Source organism: Penicillium verhagenii (genome assembly GCF_028828195.1).
Source record: "Penicillium verhagenii strain IBT 33310 chromosome Unknown utg000004l_segment0_segment0, whole genome shotgun sequence".
In the NCBI taxonomy this organism is placed as follows: Eukaryota; Fungi; Ascomycota; class Eurotiomycetes; order Eurotiales; family Aspergillaceae; genus Penicillium; species Penicillium verhagenii.
The window spans coordinates 1,277,196-1,297,180 of NW_026643168.1; the positions used below are offsets into that span (position 1 = coordinate 1,277,196).

General features: G+C 49.3%; 10 protein-coding genes across 10 annotated transcripts; 4 read left to right on the plus strand and 6 right to left on the minus strand.

The window, feature by feature from the left end:
• Positions 1 to 46: 46 nt before the first annotated feature.
• Positions 47 to 832, minus strand: N7466_003402 (uncharacterized protein; the record flags this gene model as incomplete). The annotated part of the gene is made up of 1 exon (XM_057162799.1): positions 47 to 832. The coding sequence occupies one exon, from the start codon at positions 830 to 832 to the stop codon at positions 47 to 49; it is 786 nt and encodes a 261-aa protein (XP_057023914.1).
• Positions 833 to 2,021: 1,189 nt separating this feature from the next.
• On the plus strand, positions 2,022 to 3,308 carry cia1 (iron-sulfur cluster assembly protein CIA1; the record flags this gene model as incomplete). Its single annotated transcript, XM_057162800.1, has 1 exon — positions 2,022 to 3,308. The coding sequence occupies one exon, from the start codon at positions 2,022 to 2,024 to the stop codon at positions 3,306 to 3,308; it is 1,287 nt and encodes a 428-aa protein (XP_057023915.1).
• Positions 3,309 to 3,696: 388 nt separating this feature from the next.
• kexA (serine-type carboxypeptidase kexA) lies at positions 3,697 to 5,684 on the minus strand (the record flags this gene model as incomplete). The annotated part of the gene is made up of 3 exons (XM_057162801.1): positions 3,697 to 5,055; positions 5,120 to 5,480; positions 5,560 to 5,684. 3 exons carry the CDS (start codon positions 5,682 to 5,684, stop codon positions 3,697 to 3,699), a joined length of 1,845 nt encoding a protein of 614 aa, XP_057023916.1.
• Positions 5,685 to 6,397: 713 nt separating this feature from the next.
• On the minus strand, positions 6,398 to 7,376 carry N7466_003405 (SAM-dependent methyltransferase; the record flags this gene model as incomplete). Its single annotated transcript, XM_057162802.1, has 5 exons — positions 6,398 to 6,454; positions 6,505 to 6,623; positions 6,695 to 6,805; positions 6,868 to 6,885; positions 7,055 to 7,376. 5 exons carry the CDS (start codon positions 7,374 to 7,376, stop codon positions 6,398 to 6,400), a joined length of 627 nt encoding a protein of 208 aa, XP_057023917.1.
• Positions 7,377 to 7,999: 623 nt separating this feature from the next.
• On the plus strand, positions 8,000 to 8,748 carry N7466_003406 (endosulfine family protein; the record flags this gene model as incomplete). The annotated part of the gene is made up of 3 exons (XM_057162803.1): positions 8,000 to 8,038; positions 8,105 to 8,188; positions 8,374 to 8,748. The coding sequence occupies 3 exons, from the start codon at positions 8,000 to 8,002 to the stop codon at positions 8,746 to 8,748; spliced, it is 498 nt and encodes a 165-aa protein (XP_057023918.1).
• Positions 8,749 to 10,375: 1,627 nt separating this feature from the next.
• N7466_003407 (ICE2 family protein) lies at positions 10,376 to 11,777 on the minus strand (the record flags this gene model as incomplete). Its single annotated transcript, XM_057162804.1, has 2 exons — positions 10,376 to 11,179; positions 11,256 to 11,777. The coding sequence occupies 2 exons, from the start codon at positions 11,775 to 11,777 to the stop codon at positions 10,376 to 10,378; spliced, it is 1,326 nt and encodes a 441-aa protein (XP_057023919.1).
• A 963-nt stretch (positions 11,778 to 12,740) lies between these two features.
• On the plus strand, positions 12,741 to 13,941 carry N7466_003408 (MYG1 family protein; the record flags this gene model as incomplete). The annotated part of the gene is made up of 2 exons (XM_057162805.1): positions 12,741 to 12,796; positions 12,912 to 13,941. 2 exons carry the CDS (start codon positions 12,741 to 12,743, stop codon positions 13,939 to 13,941), a joined length of 1,086 nt encoding a protein of 361 aa, XP_057023920.1.
• A 683-nt stretch (positions 13,942 to 14,624) lies between these two features.
• On the minus strand, positions 14,625 to 15,200 carry N7466_003409 (Yae1 family protein; the record flags this gene model as incomplete). Its single annotated transcript, XM_057162806.1, has 1 exon — positions 14,625 to 15,200. The coding sequence occupies one exon, from the start codon at positions 15,198 to 15,200 to the stop codon at positions 14,625 to 14,627; it is 576 nt and encodes a 191-aa protein (XP_057023921.1).
• Positions 15,201 to 15,405: 205 nt separating this feature from the next.
• Positions 15,406 to 17,420, plus strand: N7466_003410 (methionine--tRNA ligase MES1; the record flags this gene model as incomplete). The annotated part of the gene is made up of 2 exons (XM_057162807.1): positions 15,406 to 15,542; positions 15,614 to 17,420. 2 exons carry the CDS (start codon positions 15,406 to 15,408, stop codon positions 17,418 to 17,420), a joined length of 1,944 nt encoding a protein of 647 aa, XP_057023922.1.
• A 735-nt stretch (positions 17,421 to 18,155) lies between these two features.
• On the minus strand, positions 18,156 to 19,321 carry sonA (putative nuclear pore complex protein (SonA); the record flags this gene model as incomplete). The annotated part of the gene is made up of 2 exons (XM_057162808.1): positions 18,156 to 18,977; positions 19,055 to 19,321. 2 exons carry the CDS (start codon positions 19,319 to 19,321, stop codon positions 18,156 to 18,158), a joined length of 1,089 nt encoding a protein of 362 aa, XP_057023923.1.
• Between the last annotated feature and the right edge of the window lie 664 nt (positions 19,322 to 19,985).

Sequence of the window (19,985 nt, forward strand, 5' to 3'; positions counted from 1 at the left end):
AATTTCATCCGCAGACTGCCCAGCAAACAGTGTATCCCTCCATCTCTCACCCAGACCAGTTCAAATAGTCGCAAAATCCCTCTTCCAAGAATCTCGAGGTGTCTCTTAATGACCAGACACAGACACGTATAATGAGCATTTGGCAGAGTATTATTGTGCCTCCTTTCAGGTGCTGGTAAACATCCTCGACGGTGTAGTATGGGTTCACCGAAGCTGGGTCAAAACGAGTGGCCATGTGTTTCCTGGCCTTCCCGTCAGTACGGGAATAGATGTAATGAACGGCCGCACGTTCACCTTTGTAGTGATCAGCGTTGACTCGAAGTTTCTCCTTGATTGCAAGAACCCAGGCGTTGAAATCGCTCTTCTTCCCACCAGAGAATAGTGGGGCATCAGGAAACTTCGACGATCTCTGAACACGTTCGGTGGTGGGTTGTCCAGTGGCTCTAACAGATACGGTAGACGCTTTACCCGAAAGAATATAAGTCATCAACTCAATGCTGGTATTCTCCGCGTTGGCGAGAGCAGTTTCAAGCGCCATATTTTTTGCTTCCATGGCAATCAGACGGTCCCGAAGTCCCTGGCTCTGGTTGGTGAGTTTGACGATCTCCTTGTCCGTTCGGCCCATGAAATCCCAGACCTCATCCTGGTGATTGTCCTTAATGGCTTTGACAAAGTCATCGTAGTTGATTTGGGGTCCAAAGAATCCGCTGTCCTCACGAGTCAGGATTGATTCACGTCTACCACCCTCATTGGTGGCCTTTGTCGACTCTCCCTGAGCCACATGCTCACTTTGGGTAGAGTTATCCTCATTCATCTTCGATTCTCCGTCCATGACAGCAGCAATCGACTCCTCCCGCCCCGGAACAACTGGGTCTCTCTCGCCTGTTCGTTGCGCGTACTTGATTGCTCCTGCTCTGGTGCACCCTGCTTCGGGGTCTCTGGGCAAAATTCAGTTTAGATGGTGGTAGAATGGACAGGGTGGTTTGAGGGTAAGGGATGATAGGGGATTAAGAAGTTTTTTGAGATGTTGGGGTTCGTCGAATGGTTGGGATTTCAGGAACAAGGTTGGTACATCGAGGCTGGAGCATCGGGCACATGCCAGTGGCTCGCTTGGTTGAGCTTGGAGTTCCCTGATCTGCTCGGCGTCTTTCTTTGACAAGCAATATGCTTAAGTGTCTGTGTTGGTACTGTCGGGGATTGGCGATGAGTTCTGTAATAATGGGACATGGCTCGGAGCCTTCTTTCCTCTATTGTTCTAGCACTTCTAGGTATAGGATCCGCCAGCCAAGGCCCAGGGCTACCACCCTATCTAGTAGAATAGTGCCCTTAGATAAGGCATTCACCCTCTCTCAGAATAGTACTACCGACTCTCCTACTCTCTCATCACTCCTTAGAGGCTTGTTTGTTATCGGGTCCGGTAATAAAAAACCATCGCCAGGGGAAAAAACAAAAACTAGCAGCGACCGTGGTTCGAACACGGGGTCTTGAGATTTGCAATCTCACGCGTTACCACTGCGCCACCGCTGCTAATTATAGAATTACAAGGCGCTAGTCGCACTGTGATTTCCATGTATTTATCTGGTAAGATATAATAAGGTTGTACCCGAAGCTAACCTGAGGATCTTATTCCTTAGATTACCAAGTGTTTTCTGATTAATACAGAGGTTAAATCCTTGTTTGAACAAAATCATTTTTTAATCTACATCTACGCTAATCACATTGTATACAACTTTCTATCAAAAAAAATCCAAAAAAAAGAAGCTCCTACCCTGGTTCGAACAGGGGTTTGCTGAAGGCCAGGATTCCCCAGTCAAAATCAGCCGGGATGACCACTACCCCATAGGAGCCTTTTTCTTCATTCCGCCACTCGCTACCCTACATAATCCCATACTCCAGTTGCCTGCTATCACCTTACTTATCGTCCTATCTAATCAACCTTAACCCCACGTACAAACTCACTATCTTTAAAATTCCCCAATCCCCCTCCTCCCCCCCTCACCTTAAACACAACATATACAGCCATGACAGAACTACCATCAAAACTCACCCTCCTCTCGGACCTCACCCCTCCATCCCTAGAGCGCACATGGCTCACAGCCCCCCACCCCACCCTCCCCATCGTCGCAACCTGCAGCTCAGACAAGACAGTGCGCATATACTCGCTCACAAACTTCAACCTCCTGTCAACAATCACAGGCGGCCATAAGCGCAGCGTCCGCACAGCAGCCTGGAAACCACACGTAAAAGGCGAAAGCGTCCTCGCAACCGGCAGCTTCGACGCAACCGTCGGCGTCTGGCGACGATGGGATAGCTACGGCAACGACGCCGCCGGCCCCAGCCCCAATTCCAACCCCGATCCCGATGCAGAAATCCTCGGAGAAGACGAAGACGAAGAGTGGCGCTTCGCCGTCCTCCTCGACGGCCACGATAGCGAGGTCAAGTCCGTTTCCTGGTCGCCGTCCGGCATGTTACTGGCCACCTGTGCGCGCGACAAGTCCATCTGGATCTGGGAGGACCTCGACGACGGCGATAATAACTTCGAGACTGTCGCCGTCATGCAGGAGCATACAGGCGATGTCAAGTGCGTGGCTTGGCATCCTGCTGAGGAGTGTCTGGCTAGTGCCGGCTACGACGATACGATCCGGCTGTGGCGCGAGGATCTGGATGATTGGGGCCAGGTTGCTTGTATCAAGGGCCATGCGGGCACGGTGTGGTATTTGGATTGGGAGGGTGAGGAGTCGGGCCCGGCCGTGGATGGGGATGGGGATGGGGATGTGCTGGGCGCTTGGAGGGCGCAGCGCGCGGTTTCGGGGCCGCGGCTTGTTTCTTGCTCGGATGATCGGGCGGTTAAGGTTTGGGCGAGGTTAGGAAGGGAGAGTGTCGAGCATGGGGCTTTGTCGTCGGCTGCGACGGGTATTCCGAGTATTATTCGGCCTGTTGGGTCGGATGAGGAGTGGGTTGAGGATGCGGTTTTGCCGTCGGTGCATGCGTTGGCGGTTTATGCTGTTGCTTGGAGTAAGAGGAGTGGGCTTGTTGCTTCTGTTGGGGCTGATGGGGCGATTGTGCTTTATGAGGAGCGGATTGTTAAGGTTGCGGGGGATGGGGATGGGGATGTGGATGTGGGGGGTCAGGATAAGTTGAGGACTGAGTGGTCTGTTATTGCGGTTGTGAATGGTGCGCATGGTATCTATGAGATTAATCATGTTGCTTGGGCTAAGCGGGCTGATCGTGGGGCTGTGGAGGAGGAAGAGGTCCTGGTTACTACTGCTGATGATGGTAGTGTTAAGGTATGGGCTTTGCAGCGGTGATCTGCTTATATTCATGAACCTGTTCAGTACATACTTTATGGTGATCGGCTGGCTACTCGAGCGGAAAAAGAAAAGAAGCTGTCTCGAGTAGCTTTTTATAGATGAGGAAGAAAGGCCTGTATACTAGTGACTGGCAGAGATGCAACTAGAATCAAAAATGCCATATATTGCACACTGGAAAACTGAAGCGAGTCAAAAGTACATTCATCAATTGTCTTGATAATCTATGGGAAGATTCAAAAAAGTATACGCCTTTGTACAGATGCAGCCCAATCCATAAGGAATGGGAAACCAATCCAGCATACCATAACAATTAAAAAAAAAGATAATAAACCAAATCCATGTCAATACACCTCACCAACACCGACTTATGTGCTGCTGCTTCTTATCATAAAGGATCACGGTGATCATTTCCCACATTAGGCTGCTCAGATTCATGGTGATGATTCGGATGATTGTCCTCGTCATCGCTGACATCGCCAACTGCGTAGTGACCATGATCAGCGCTCGTTAGATGCAATTCATCTAGTTCGGACTCGTCAAAGTCACCGGCCTCAATGTCGTTAGTACGCTTGTTCTGGAACCGATCTAGGACGGATCCAGCGCGCATATCCATATCTTGGGGATGGACTCCACGGTAACCCTGGTTGGACCGACGACTGCGCCAGATGAAGAATCCCCAGACAGTGACACCGATGATAACCACCACCAGAATAGCCTCGCCGGACTTGGTGTAGGCGTGCATTTCGGTGTCCTTGATCTTTTGCTTCTCTTCCTGCTCGGCAGCAGTGCTGTTGGGGTGACCGCCGACCGAGGTTTGGGGAAGTTTCTCGCCGTCAATACGGGAATCAGCAGGCTTCCCACCGATACTAGCGATGTCCACGTTCATGAAGCGGTCAAGCATATCGCGAGTTTGACGAGGAGAGTCGTAAGGGACCATATGGCTGGCATTATAGAAGAGGACATAGGTGAGATTACGGGCGTGTTGGTAGATGCCAGCCGGTTCACCCTCGAAAGTCCAATCATGGCGTGGGGCCCACTCGCCCGGTGCGGTCTCAAAGCCAGTTGCGCCCTTCCACTTCAGACTGTGGATATAAGTCTCCGTACCAATGTGATTACAGATCATGTCTTTGTTGCCACTGAACAGAAGCACGTTGACATTGTCTTCAATCAGACCAGGAATCAACTTGCCAGCTGCCTGGGATTTCGAGGCACGGAAGGCTCTGCTCACGCCTCCAGAGCATTCCTGCCAGCCAGTCATCTTCGCGGGGTTGATGTTCAAGGCTTTCACCACGTCCTGTCGCTGCAGGTACGGTGAGACATTAGTCAGGTCTGTAGGCCAGTTCATGCCACATGCAGGCCAGCTGTCTTTCAACCGGACATCGTACACATTCATGCACTCGCCATCAAACTGACCGATCGACAACATGCTTTGCAGGACCTCTTCGCACTCGGGAACATTGACCTGACTCTTGACCCCCGGAAGTTCCAGCTTGGACAAGCAGACGGAGTTCACGGCTTCAATTTTTTGATATGTCGATGTTCCCTTTTCGATCAAACCTTCACGCTCGGCAAATTCAAAGTACGATGGATATTGTTCCGGTGAGATCCAGCCGTTTCCGATCAGGATACCCTTGAGTGGCCACTTTGTTTTCCCGTTTACCTCGGCGACCTTGTTACGATCTTTAATCGCCTTGGCGATGTAAGGGATATGTTGACCTGCGTATGATTCACCAGCAATATAGATCTATACAGTCCGGGTCAGTATGGATTTGGAAAAGACAAGAGAGAAAAGGCGGGTAGATACATACGTCGTCTCTTTCATACTCTGGGAATAATTCAAAGAATCGGACCAAGAAGATCATGAAATGGGCCGCCATTTCATCCAGCTCATGGAGGTAACTGTTTGTGTTGGCGTAGCTGAAGCCAGTACCGACGGGTTGATCAACAAAGAGCAAGTTGGCGAATTCATCCCAAGAGCCCTTATTGTATTCCAGTGTATGGTCGTCCTTGAGTCGGTATGGGCCAACCTCCATCAAGGCGCCATCCATAGAACTGCATCCCGGTCCACCATTCAACCAGATTACTGTACGTTGTCGGTTTGCGATATGTCTGTTCTCGTAATGCCAGAAGAAGAGGTTGCCGTTGGTCGCCGGATCGACTTCGATGTGTCTAAATGAAGCTGTAATTAGCCGCAAGGTCACCACTTTCCACTATATGCCTTTTACGACACTACGATCAGTGAACTTACCCGGCGTGCATTTTCAATAAAGGCCCTTCAGGAGCTCCCGGTAGATCGTGAACATAATAATCAGCTGCCGAAGCCGCAGCCGCAAGTGTCGGACCTAACATTAGGGAAAGAGCCCATGACAGCATGGTTAAAGCCCCGCTCTTTGAGCGCGGGCGCAAGGGCATCGAGAACATGATCTCCAAATCTTGCACCCTATCTTTTTATGTGGAGATTTTTGAAGCGTATTCGTCTTTTAGTGAAGATGGCGCGCAGTGTTGTTGGAGGTCCGCGACGGACTTGGTAATGACGGAGATCAAGTGGTCATTGGAATTTGGGGGCGGACAAAGGGATGGGGCGGAAGTGCGCACACGGAGGATTAAGAAGAAATAAAGAGAGAAGGGTAGAATTAAGCGACTCCACTTCGAATCCCCTGAATCCCTTATTTAAAGAAAGATCAATAGAAAGTGGAAAGAGACGTGAAGGAGAGTAACGGGACGATGGAGTTGCGTGGCCTGGACCCGGTTGGGTATTCTATATGGTATTTGTAATATGTGTAATATAACGGAGTTGTGGTTGTGTTTTGGGTATATTAGATATACCATACATGTATGGTACTACAAAGCCACCAATTGCCCGCGTTGCCTGATTAGGGACTCTATAGGAATAGTTCTATACTACGAAAGTACAGAGTACATGTCTCTAATGTTATTTCTCACAATGCTGGAAGCTACTGAATTAATCATTTCTTCCCCCAAGGTTTTGACTTGGTATCTTAAATGGATGAAACTTGGACTGAAACACGGCATTATCATATATTTGACGTTATTTTTTACTGGGTATTTTAAAAAGAGACCCTTTCTCAGAAAAGATCACCGACGTCCTTGTCGGCATCGTTTTTAATCAGATCCACCATCCCCTGAGCTGGTATTAGCCAAGATCCCCTTGCAGAGTGATGGGTGTACTTACAGCGGGCATGATCGGCTCGCCAGCAGCATCTTTCACGTAACGGAATGGCATTTCAGTCCGCTCATGCTTGTTGATCAGAATTTCAGGGTAGTCAACATAGGGAATCTCCTCTAGCGGGACTAGATTCAAAAAAAGGTTAAATCCAACAATCAAAAGAGATCTCGAAAGGATTTCCACTACTAGCACCTACTTTTCTCGTGCACCACCATGCGAGTCACTCGAACGGCAGTATCAGTGGTCATCTGCTTGGGTCCCAGACGACGACCGACGTAACCCTTTTTGCGCAGCTCAGAGGTGCGGTCTTTTTACCTACTGTTAGTATACTGTTTTTTTATATAGTAGAAGAATAGGAAACAAACATACCTCGTGGTGGGTCATCGCCTAAAAAAAAAAGTTACAGATTTAAAGTTAGCCTTTCCCTCAGAGAACCAATTCATCCATTCACCCATATATGGCTTCTTTTCTTTCAATTGCGGGGGTAATTGAGTATCCCAGGTTGGGAAGAGGGAAGAAGCAAAAAGAAAGGAAATTTATAGGGAAGATTCCATACCGAGAATGCCGCCGAACAAGAAGACATCAAAGGTCTCCCCATCCTCGGGGCTCAATTCGACCTGAGCAGAAGGATCCAACAGACAGACCTTGTCCTTGCGATCAGCAAAGATCTCCTCGACACTGCGCTGCTCCACCTCCAGGCCACGGGTGGCGGCGAGGTCGGCGGGCATCTGCAGCTCGGCGGGCACGGAGCTCAATAGGAATCGAGCTCCGAGGTCGTGCGATTCGCGAGCGATAGCAGCATATTCTAGGGCGGACCATGGACCCAGTTCAGGATCCAGGTGTTCGACCACAAAGGCCCGGGTCTTCTGATCAGTCATGGCGGGGAGGAATAAGTGGGAAGGGAAAAAAATGAGGAGGGAAAATGTAGAGAGTTTGGTCCCACTGACTTTGTGGAATTGAACTTTAGGGATGCGGCGATGCGGCGACTTTTTCTCTTTTTTTCTCTTGTCAAGGTTGGGCATGAATGTGGTTTTATTTTTTATTATTATAATTTTTCTCTTGCGTTTTACTAACTATTATCCTCTAATTTTACTCTTTTCCCTTCTCTTTTTTTTTTAAGGGAATTAATAAGAGTAGCTTGTGGTGATGACGTACGATGTGTTAAAAGTCGCCGCACACGCACAATCATATAATAGCATAATAAGATAGCGGATATATTTGAAACCATGGAAAGAAGGAAAATAAAGAACTTCCAATCAGATCAGATGATGATCAGTAATTCAAGGCAAGTGAAGGGGAGTGAAGTAGCCGAACTCTTAAGGTTTCCCCATCACAGATTGGGCGCGGATAAAGCGTTATCGATAGAGTAATCCAATTCCCCATCTTCAACTTGCAACTTGCAACTTGCACCTTTCAACTCTCTTCAACTTCTCTTATCGCAAATCTTGTGGCTTCAATCAATCTGATTTGTCCTTCTGCAACTCCTTTAAAATCACACATCATGAATCCCCTTCTCAAGAAGAATGATGTCGACGTTAGCGTGAGTCGTGGAGAAACCCCTCTTTGGTTTAGAGTCCCAAACTAACCTAACCTCTCTACTTGGCAGAAATTGAGCCCAGATGAGCAGCGTCTCTATGCCATGTATGGCAAGAGACCCAACAAGAAGGATGTGCTGCAGAACAAGCTCAAGGTGAGTTTCTAAAACTCCCATCTTCCCTCCCACATACCTACCATCCATATCCATCCAACCCCACCCCCTCCAACCACCAACATCGGCGACTTTTTCGAATCGCTTTACTTCACCATTCCCTCACACCACCAATATACCCGGGAAGTTAAATTAACCTCTTTTTTTTTCTCTTTTGCTACTAATAGGAGCGAAAATACTTCGACTCGGGTGACTACGCTTTGAGCAAGGCCGGCAAAGCTTCGGACGTCACTAACATCGGCTCCCGCCACCCCGTTCCGGAGAACATTCCTCACCTGACAGCCACCTCCCCAGGTGCCAACAACCCCGCTGTCGGTAACGGTGGCAGTATCAGTGCCCAAGGCGGACAGCAGCTCCCCGGTAGCTTCAGCGGTCACCCCAGCTCTATCGGCTTCCAGGGCCGTAGCCCCATCAAGGAGGGCGGAAGCTTCTTGCACCGCGGTTCTAGCCTCAGTGAAGGCTCCGTTGGCCCGGATGTTCAGGAAAAGGAGCTGAGTGTCAGCCCGCCGCCTGCTCGTGAGGGCGTGCCCATTCGTCGGTGATAGAACCTCGTTGTCTTGGATGCATTGCATGGAAACTCATGGGTTTTTTGGGGTTTTGTTTTACTTTTACTTATTTGTCTTTGAGCTTTCTCTGGGAGAGATTTGATATGCTCGGTTTTCTCGCGCTTTTTTTTTGTCCTTTTTTCTTTTTCCATCACACCTGGTCTCTTATGCTCTTATGTTCAAAAGCCTGGCGCTATGGGTTCATCGAGGGATGAGGTGCACTGCGGGACAGGGCCCGAGAACAGAGAGGGTGACATTTACAAGTGCAAAAAAAGAAGAAAAAAAATTACAAGCAGAAGGGGAACGCTGCAATGGGGTTGATGTCTTCTTTTGACGACTTCGACGTTATGTTGAGTCGGGTTCCAAGGTTGATACCAACACCCCCACCATAAACATCGCATCGTTGGCATTTGGCCTCTTTCTTCAACTTGTTCTTTGTTGTTTAGTTGCAATCTTCGTTTGCGTTTTACTCCGCGCACTTTACTTTATTGTTCACTTGCATTCGATGTATTCCGTATGCGTTTTCTTTCTCATTCCCCCTTGTCTTATATCTTCTCAAGCTATATCTTCCTGTATGTCTTTACAATAGTTTGATCTATATTTTTATTCGGACCAATATTTGTGGTAACATTTAAATTCATATTTGGCCTACCAAATTCGTGGTCAAAACCTATTTTTGGTTCGGCAACATCATACTCATTGGATGATGTAACTGGTCTCTAGTTCAAAGCGTGCGCCCGAGGGGTGAGATAGCACAGGAAGCATCCAGAAAATTTATTTATGTACAGAGTAGACAAGCAATGGTCAAACATTACTGGGTGAATCGGAAGGTTCAATTAGCCGAAGCATAGAGAAGCAGGTCAGATAAGTCAAACCAGATGAATGACGAAAGAAAAAGGGTATAGGAATCGGGCTAAGATAGTATGGCAATGCGCTAGCGAAGAAAATTGCAACTGGTATCATGGGAGGGGGTCATGACAGGAACAAAATGGACGAGACCTAGGTAATGTCCCTGGGGGGAGAATGGGAAGAAGTGGAAGAAGTACAAGGCGGGGAAAGTTGAAAGGTTGGTGAGAACCAAGCTCGATGGAATGGTAAATTCCCTTCTCAGATGTAAGTGGTGCTCCTCGAACATGGAGCAGCCACCTAGTCCAAGGTGCTCGAACAAAGAAAAGCAAAGGGGATGTTTCAAAATGATGCCCGTGTATAGCACCGGAGGAAGGGAGGAAGGGAGAAAGGGGACGGGAGGATTTGCCATGGATTGCAAGAGTGACTGGGATAAGCAAATGACCTCCATTTAAAATGAGGCTGGTGGCACATGGCATGGAACTTCCCCGGAAAAGTCCCAGTGTATAGAAAGCTAGTTCTTCAGTCCGTCAGGTTGTGAGAGGCGCTCAATGGTCCAGGTTTGACGAAATGCACACCGACTGGTACGTCATTAAATGGCAGCTATATTTTCCTCACGGGGGAGTAATTCGGATCAAATGTGGGAGAACTTTGACCTGAGAACACAGAAAGGCATTGGAGAAGAGAAACCCTGTAATCTTTGGGGGGACATGACCTCCAAGAAAACAAAAAGCAAGTCTCCTGTTTCCGATGGCTCTCTAGACGGCTGGCTAGGTTCTCAGTCGGTTTTCCAATGGCCAGTAAGTCCATTGTCAAGGTCGTTATGTTCTCCGAGCCAAAGCTCAACTGCATATAATGCTGTAGTGCAGGCTAGGTTGATCCACCGCCAGAGGTTGTTTCCGCCCGCGGCCTGAGTGCTCCACCATACGCCGACGCCTCCCATTGCTTGTGAAGTAGACGAGAAATGCTGCATCAAAAGACTGGTGTAAACAGCGATGAGGATCGACGGTGAGAAGTAGCTTAGGAGTGCCAGGACTTGGCCTGCGGCATCGGCATCTTCAAGAGAAGCCTCCTGAGAGAGCGCGCGGGCTCCGGATTCACGCACTGCTGGGATGATACGGGTTGATGCATATAGAACCGAGAGGCGGTAGGCGAGAGAGATCAAAACCGACGGTGTCACCGCACTGAAAACGGCCGTGATCACATTGAAGGCAGCGTGGATGATCGAGGGCAAGAGAGACAAGGCATGCATGAGAGTGGTATACGATGCCATGAAGATTGGTGGAAGCGGAGGGAAGTCACCTGCCTGAGTGGGAGATGGAATCTGTTCGACCGGGTACGATGGTTGGTAGTCGGTAAATATCTGGTAGATGCAGAGGACAATATAGGCGAACAGCAGGGAGCTTTCGACCGGGTTTCCACGCCCACTACCGATTCCCCAGGCGCACAAAATGACTGCGCAAGTGACAGAGACACCGATTAGGGCCGCATCGACGTTGGAAATCTCCGGGAACTGGAGAACGCGCCAAAGGAAGTAGACGGAGCTTGAGATGACCGTAGCCGATAAGACGAGGAGTCCAATCTGCAAGATGTTAGCTTTTTTTTTCGGTGCCTTTATTGGAGAGCAGGGGATAAGTGAGAGAGAAGTGAGAACATACCATCCAGCTGTCACTGCGCCCGCCTCGGTTCACGAGCCACCGGGTGATTTGACCGGCGGCTTGAATAACCAAAAGGCTGCAGAAGCCCTCTGCAAGTTGGAATACAGGGGTAGACCATCGCAGGAGTCGATCCCAGTTACCCAGGGTGACAGTTTCAACCAAGCCATCCCGACCGAAGAGCCATTCGTGAATGGAGCTATCTTGCGCTCGGTTCCCGCTGAAGGTGCGCTCCACCCACCCGCTGCTATTCTCCGGGTCGACCGAAAAGCGATTCAGGGACCAAATCAACAAGATTGGAATCAGGATCCATTGTGTAGAGCGAATGACGGCGACGAGTGAGGAACGGAACCATGAGCGTTCAGGAGTGATGAGGCGCAATATCGAGAAGAGGAAGTAGAAGGTCGCGAGAGATAGGGAGAAGGCCAGACCACATGTCTTTCCGCCCACGTCAAAGGCCAGAGGGATAGAAGAGACCGTGACGACGAGGAACACGGCCGACGAGAAGACTCGAAAGAGCCACATTCAGGGAGGAGACGCGCAAGGGCGCGTAGAGCAAGTCGTGTTTTGGTGTTGTCGAAGAGAATGGGGAAGAGAGAGGGGGGGAAGGCACACACGATCGATCGGTTTTTTTTCTTATTTTCTTTTTTCCCCTTCCTCAAGCTTATCGTTGGATTTCACGTGGGGGTTTCAAGAGAATTAAGAAAAATGAACCCAGGACTAAAGAATAAGATGGGAAGAATTGTTTCACAGAAAGGACTTGGAGAAAAACAGGTAGAAAATAGATGAAGTAATAACTACTTGTACCATCTAAGTTCCAATGTTCTTTTTAGTACTTTGAATAGGTTTGTATTGCAACTCTAAAGGTTGTGGTGTCGTGCTAGGGCAGTGAAAGGCTACGGCGGTCAGAGCGCCATTAGATTCTGGATCTGAAAGAAAAGTACTAGTAGGGTTTAATTTCAATAGATCTAGTATGTATAGAATATGCATATGTCTATAGAAATAATCAAATGTTGTATATTAAAGAGTCTATGATCTTGCTAAGGTTGATAACGCCATTGATTTGATTGCTTATGTACTCAATACTTGATACTGTGCGGGTAGTACAGTAATATATCCATGTACCCAGTACTTACCATATCTGTCCTAAAGCCGGAAACAGAGTAAAGTTCTGATAAGAAAGTCATGTTTCTACTTTACTAATGTACAACTTCAGTATTGTCTACTAGTCTGGTACTTCTACATTCTCTGTACACTATACATAAAAACCCTCTTGTACCAGAAATTACATTTAAATTACTAAAAGATCCTAAAGCCTCAGAAACTGGGCAAACAATCAGTCATCACCTGAGTCTCATCAACCCTATTACTAAGCCCTTGTTTCCCGATACAGCTTGTCCCGCAGATAAGCTTGACCAGCCAGATCAAAGTAAATCATAATCGCCCTTTCCCTCTTCATACATGCTACGGTTCCGTACCTTCTCCAAAATGGCTGAAACTGTTGCTAAGAAGCTCAAGACTGCTCCCGTCATCGGCACTCACAAGTAAGTTATCCCTTTAATCTGCTGCGACTTGAACATCTCTTTACTCGGAAACAAAAAAAAGAGAGAGAGAAAAAAAAGTAAAAGAAACCACAGTAACTAATAGCTTTTAAACCAGTGGTCATTTCCATGCCGATGAGGCCCTCGCGGTCTACATGCTCCAGCTTATGCCCACTTATGCTTCCTCGCCGCTGATCCGCACTCGCGACCCGGCTGTGCTGGAGACTTGCCACACCGTTGTTGATGTGGGTGGTGTCTATGATGCTGAGCTTAACCGTTATGACCACCACCAGCGTACCTTCGACACAACTTTCCCCCAGCACACCACCAAGCTCTCTTCAGCTGGCTTGGTTTACATGCACTTCGGCCGCACCATCATTGCTCAGAAGCTTTCCCTGCCTCAGGACCACCCGGATGTCGATCTGCTGTACGAGAAGTTGTACACTGACTTTATCGAAGCCATTGATGCCAACGACAACGGTATCTCTGCCTACGACCCTGCCGCCATCGCTGCCGCCAACCTGGAGAAGCGCTTCAGAAACGGAGGTGTCACCCTCGCCTCCATTATTGGTGACATGAACAACCCGGACCCCACCAGCCCACCTGGCGAGGCCCAGGACGAGGATAGCCTCTTCGGCCGCGCTAGCAAGCTCATCGGTAACGTTTTCGCCCGTAAGCTGCACCAAGCTTGCCACTCATGGCTTCCTGCCCGTACCACCGTCAGCAATGCCTACCAATCACGCCACGAGATTCACTCCTCTGGTCGCATCCTTGTCTTCCCCCAGGGCGGTGTTCCCTGGAAGGAGCACCTCTACAACTTCGAGAAGGACGCTTCCAGCGGCGAGGGCATCGATGACGCCGCCCAGGTCTACTATGTTCTTTACCCCGAGAGCGCTGCCGAGGATTCCAAGTGGCGTGTGCAGTGTGTTTCCGAGTCTGAAGGCAGCTTCATCTCCCGGAAGCCTCTCCCTGAAGCTTGGCGCGGTGTCCGTGACCAGGATCTGGATGGTCTGATGGCCTCTCAGGCTGAGCAGGCCGGCAAGGAGAAGCTCCCCGCGGGTGCTATCTTCGTGCACGCTAGTGGATTCATTGGTGGCCACAAGACCAAGGAAGGTGCTATGGCTATGGCTATCCGCAGCCTTGAGTAATAATGAAATACAGCTTCCTGAAGGAGTACGAATATCAAAATTTCATGATGGGTATCTTTTGTGATGTGGAATGGTTATTATACGATGATACCAAAAAGTATAATTTTGTCTGGAATACAATACAGATAATGCAATCGAGGAATTGACTCGGTTATTTTTTTTTTTGGATGCAGTTCTCATACGTCTCCGTACACACAAGTATATTCTGATATTGTATAAATCAGGACTTTTTATTCCAACAGCCCTTGTATTTAGTGGCTATCGCCGGGGTGTACATGTACACTGTAACCTATACCCATGGATATACCAAGGCTGCGATCAACAGGGACCGCTCTTTTGAAGAATGAACCACAGGCTATAGATTGCCAGCGAATGAAATGATGTATGAGAGAGCCCCAAGAACATCCGCGCCATGGAAAGACCAGCCAATTGGTTCATTGAACGCAAAAGCCATGGTGTTGAAGGACATATTCAGGTAATCCTTGATGGCGTAAGGTCTGACCGATGATCCGTCGCTTGGGTACAGTAGTGGGCCAGGACTGGGAAGTAAGAGCATCCAGGGAATTGTTGATGCCCAATACTCTGCTGATAAGCTGATTCCGGGTTCTGCGGGCGATTCGTTTGCCAATGGCAAGAGACGATGAAGAAATGGCGTGGGAAATGCCATAGATATTGGGGTAGGATCAATGACGAACGCTCAGCGAGCTAATATCTTCGATATTGCCAGTCCCATCTCCAGACTTTGAGACATCTTTGGCAAGAGATTGAGCACCTAGTGGCTCTTCACCTTCGCCCATGGCTCGCTGAATGAGCTTGGCTTTGACCGCGGCACCTTTCAAGCGCTCGTCGGCGTCGTTCACGGCCTCTTCTGTATTGCTCATATCCAACGAAGCTGGGTCAACGAGCTCCAGTAAAGTCGCAAGATTTCTAGCCAGTCGGGCACTGTGCGCTGGGATCTTGGTCATTTCTTTGCTGATCGATGAAGGATCTAATGATAGGTCGTCGTCTGACTGATCGACTTGTGGCGTCTGTTCTCCGCATAGCTCCTTCGGCTTGGCATCAGCTAATCGCTGGGCCCAGACGAGTGCCTTTCCATACAGTCGCCCCATTTCGACGAATTTCTCAAAGCCCTTCTCGACTGCAAACACGCTACCTTCTGTGTAGCCGGCTTCGGCTCCATCGGCTACACCCAATTCGTAGCCCTCATTGTAGAATTGCTCCTCCAGGTCAAGGAGGCTGTCCAAGAGATTTGACTCCATGACTATTGATAGAGATTTGCAGATGTCACAAAAGCAAGGGGGTGAATATGAGTCAAAGAGGCTTGAAAGAGGGTTGATTCTAAGGAAGTTTTTTTTTTGGGCTGATACAGTAAATATGCGGGGCGCATGTCACGAGCTGATAAAGTAAAGCCCACTTTTTCGATTTTCCGGCTTCCCCCTCCATCTTTCTCATCTACAAACCACAATGGCGTCCACAAACCCAATTTTGCCCAAGAAGGGCGAGCGCAATATTCTAATTACTAGCGCACTGCCATATGTTAACAACGTGCCTCATCTGGGTAACGTTGTCGGCTCTGTACTGAGTGCTGATGTCTTTTCGAGGTATGACTCAAAACATAAACCCCCCACTTTGAAATGATCAAAGAAAAACTAATAATTATTGAAAACGAAAGATTCCACAAGGCTTCCGGTCGGCAAACACTCTACATCTGCGGAACCGACGAGTATGGCACAGCGACCGAGACTAAGGCACTGGAGGAGAAGGTGACCCCGGAGGAGCTGTGCTCCAAGTACAACAAGATTCACCAGGAGGTTTACGAATGGTTTAACATTGGATTCGACCACTTCGGTCGCACCCCGACTCAGAAACACACCGAGATCTCCCAGGCGATCTTCAAGCGGCTCGAGGAGAACGGTTTCCTGGCCGAGCGGACTGCCGAGCAGCCGTTCTGTGAGCAGCACGGTTCTTTCCTTGCGGACCGATATGTCGAGGGCGAGTGCCCCCGGTGCCACTATGATGATGCGCGCGGAGATCAGTGTGATAAGTGCGGTCATCTTCTCGATCCCTTTGATCTTATCAAGCCTCGCTGTAAGCTCGACGGAGCCACTCCGGTGCGTCGCGAGACAAAACACATCCACCTACTGCTCGACAAGTTGCAGCCGGAGGTCGAGAAGTGGGCGAACGAGGCAATTGAGAAGGGTCAGTGGCCTAAGAACTCGCGGGTCATTACTGAGTCGTGGTTGAAGGAGGGCTTGAAGGACCGTGGTATCACTCGCGACTTGAAGTGGGGTGTCCCTGTCCCTCTGGAGGGATTCGAGAACAAGGTGCTGTACGTGTGGTTTGAGGCTTGTATCGGATACCCCTCAATCACTGCCAACTACACTGATGACTGGGAGCTTTGGTGGCGCAACCCGGAAGATGTCCAGTTGTACCAGTTCTTGGGTAAGGACAACGTGCCTTTCCACAGTGTCATCTTCCCCGCTACCCAGATCGGTACTCGTGACCCCTGGACTAAGAACCACCACCTGAGCGCCACTGAATACCTGCAGTACGAGGGCGGCAAGTTCAGCAAGTCCCGAGGAGTCGGTGTCTTCGGTACCAACGCCAGGGAGACTGGTGTGCCCGCCGATGTGTGGCGTTACTACTTGCTCAAGAACCGCCCGGAAACCGGCGACACCTTCTTCGAGTGGCGCTCATTTGTCGATGCCAACAACAGCGAGCTGCTGGCCAAGCTTGGTAATCTGGTTAACCGAGTCATCAAGCTCGTCGCCGCCTCTTACGGATCTGTCGTCCCTGAGTTCACCATCCCCGAGGACTTCGCTCCTTTCCAGGAGGAGGTTACTACTCACCTGCGCCAGTACATCGAGGATATGGAGACCGTTCACCTCCGCGCTGGTGTCGCTACTGCCATGCGCATTGCTGAGGCCGGTAACGGTCTGATCCAGGCTAACCGTCTTGATAACGCGCTGATCGCGAATGAGCCCGAACGTGCCGCCGCCGTTGTCGGAGCTGTCCTGAACTTGATTCACCTGCTCTCCGCTGTCTTCTCCCCATACATGCCCGCTACCGCCAAGTCGATTCTCGAGCAATTGAACTCCCCAGTCCTCTTGATCCCTACCCTTGACGAACTCAAGGACGGCTGGAAGCCTACCAGCATCAAGGCCGGCCACAAGATCGGCAAGGCCCAGTACCTGTTCTCTCGTATTGACCCCAAGAAGGCCGAAGAGTGGCGCGAGGCTTTCGGTGGTTCCCAGGCTGATCGCGCTAAGAAGGCCGAGGAGGCTGCTAAGGCCGCTGCCAAGAAGGCCGCTGCTAAGGCCAAGAAGCTCGCTAAGAAGGAGAGCAAGGCTGCTGGTGGTGTCGAGGCCACTGCTAAGGGTGGTGCCGAGGCTCTCGATGTGACGGCTTCTGGATCTACCGATGAGGCTGTGCAAAAGGTTACCGATGGTGTCGCACAGGTTACTCTCCCCACTTCGTGAAAGAATCGCATGAATTGAGCTTCAGCCTTTTGCTTTGTATGTGAGGCTGGAGTGGCTGGGATAACGACCAGCTATACGGAGTGAGTTTCAACAACTGCGGCGCACGACATAGAAGGTTTGGGGGTCGGGGTCATGGTCTTGGTCACGGTTGGGGTTGAAGTGGGCTTGGTCTTGATATACTTGATTTACGACTGGCATGTCGATCATGCGCATGAATCTACGAGAATTGGTGTTTATTTATGCAAAAGAGGAGTTTCGTTTCTGCGCATTTTGATTCTTTGGTTGGTTATTTTATATGTGTACATCCCTTGTGCATGGCGAAGCTCAACCATCTAGATGTGTCCCGTAAAGCCTTCTATCTCAACATTAAGGCGAGGATATAGTACGTTAGAAGCATAAGCTATGCGTCCATTCAGATTGAATTGATGTATTTTCCAAACTAGTTGAGAATTGCATTTTTCAAAAGAAGCCAACATTGAAAGTCCTCGTTGTAATACCGATTTCTATCGCTTTTATTTCAAGGGCTGGAAAAGATGCTAGAAATTGAACAGTACCTACTACGTAGGATAGAAAGAAGATAGAGGTTTGAAAACATTCCCATTCGCAATTGTCTTTAAAAAGAAATACATACACGCCGATATGATAAAAAGTTTCATTAAATGCTCATAGCGCCAACTGCTCCACGACGCGGGTAGCAAATCCGGCCCCTTTCCCTTCGCTTGCAAACTTCTTCGATTACCGCCTCTTAGGGTTTGGGCGAGGCTTGGTTTCATCCGGTGCAACGGGGTGCAGCATGATCTTGCTCGTGTTCGGCTGGGTATTGCCCATGTAGCCCTTGCTCCAGTCGTAGCTGACAGCGTAGGCAAAGATAGTTCCGTCGTGGTTGAAAGCGGTGCTCGAGATAGGACCACCAACAGCCGGGTAGCCCTTAAGGCGGTGCTTAGCATCCTTGTCCCAGAAGTGGAAGGTACCGTCGCTACCAGCAGTGCTGAATGTTCCGTGGACTGGGTGGAAGCGAATGGAGTTGACGGAGTAGATGTTGCAGGTGTCGCGGCTAGTGGCTGGGGTTTCACGATGGCACTTGAAGGAGAAATTGGAGGCGGAATCCTTCTCCTCGACGTACTGGATGGCACAACGGCCCTCGATACTACCGACTGCAAATCCGGAGGCGTCAGCGAAGCAGCTGACTACCCGCGTCTGCCACTTGAGGGGGGACTGTATGGTCTTGTAGATGTTGGTGGGATTGTCGAGGTTGACGATGTTGATGTAGCGGTCAGCCGTGCCGATGACAAGCAGCTTGTTCTTGACGTCCATTGTGTACACGCGGTTCTGGCATTTAATTTCGGCGATGGAGGTTTGTTGCCGCAAGTCCCAGTATTTGACTAAGCCGTCCCATGAACCTGTCACCAGAAGTGGTGATCCGCCCTGAGGGCTAGGGAACATGTGGCAGCTGCGAATCGGAGCCTTGTGTTCCGCAACGGTAGTTGTGGCATTGGAGCCGAGATCGAGGAGCTTGGCGAAGTTGTTTGTACCTGCACCGACCACCTTGGTTCCATCCTAGAGGGAAGATCATGAATGTTAGATTATACCAGGACTGGAGGGGCGGGAGGAGTAAAGGCATCAGATTGACTTACCGGAGACCAACAACAATTCAGAGCGGGAGCCTCTACGTCCAACATTGCCTTTCCTTCAGTCTGACCGGAGGAAGTGACTTCATAAATTCGGACCTTGTTGTCCCATGATGCGACAGCCAGATGATTACTGGTGGGCGAGAATCGCATATCCGAGATACTATCCTCTGGGGGCTGATTGAGGGTGACATCTTTGGAAATGTCGCCAGTGGTATTGGTCGCCCCAGACGAAGCTGTCGTCGCCGCAGCGGGAGCACCGAAGAGGGACATCGAGACGGGTACGCGAAAAAGAGCTCTTGTGGGTGGTTTTGAGGATGGCGAATGTGAGAGAAAGTAGGGAGGAGGAATAGATTCTGGTCTCTTTTCGCGAGCGACGAGCTTTCACGCGGAAGGAGGTGGTGTATGAAGAGAGAGAGAGGGTGCTGAGAGCAGCGTGAAGAGAGCTGGAAAAAGTGACTGGCGTGGATCCGGCAGTGATGTTGATGCAGAGGCAGAAAATTTGACCGCCTTGGTGGTTGTTCACCAAACTAGAAGAATTTGATTATGAGATCCAATTCAATTGAATTTCAACCAAAGATAATTTGGTATTTCAGATTTTGTTTAAATTGATAATAAATGCACAGTGCTGACATGTGACTCACTGAATTACCCAGGAGCTGGTGGAAGGGCTCAGAAAGAGAGGGAAAGTTACAGGGAATAACAGACATCTGGAAGAAAACACCTCCTTAAAAGGAGTTCCCTTCTCAGTATTTATATATATATACATATGTATATTTTTTCAAACAATGTTTTCCAAGTTTCGAAAAATAGTAACTAGTGAAATGATATTCAATGTTATGATATATCATGATATAGCCTTTGAGGTGATCTTACTTAGTATATCCATGGCCCCGGGGTACATAGTAGCATAGTGAGATATCAATCCATATGTATA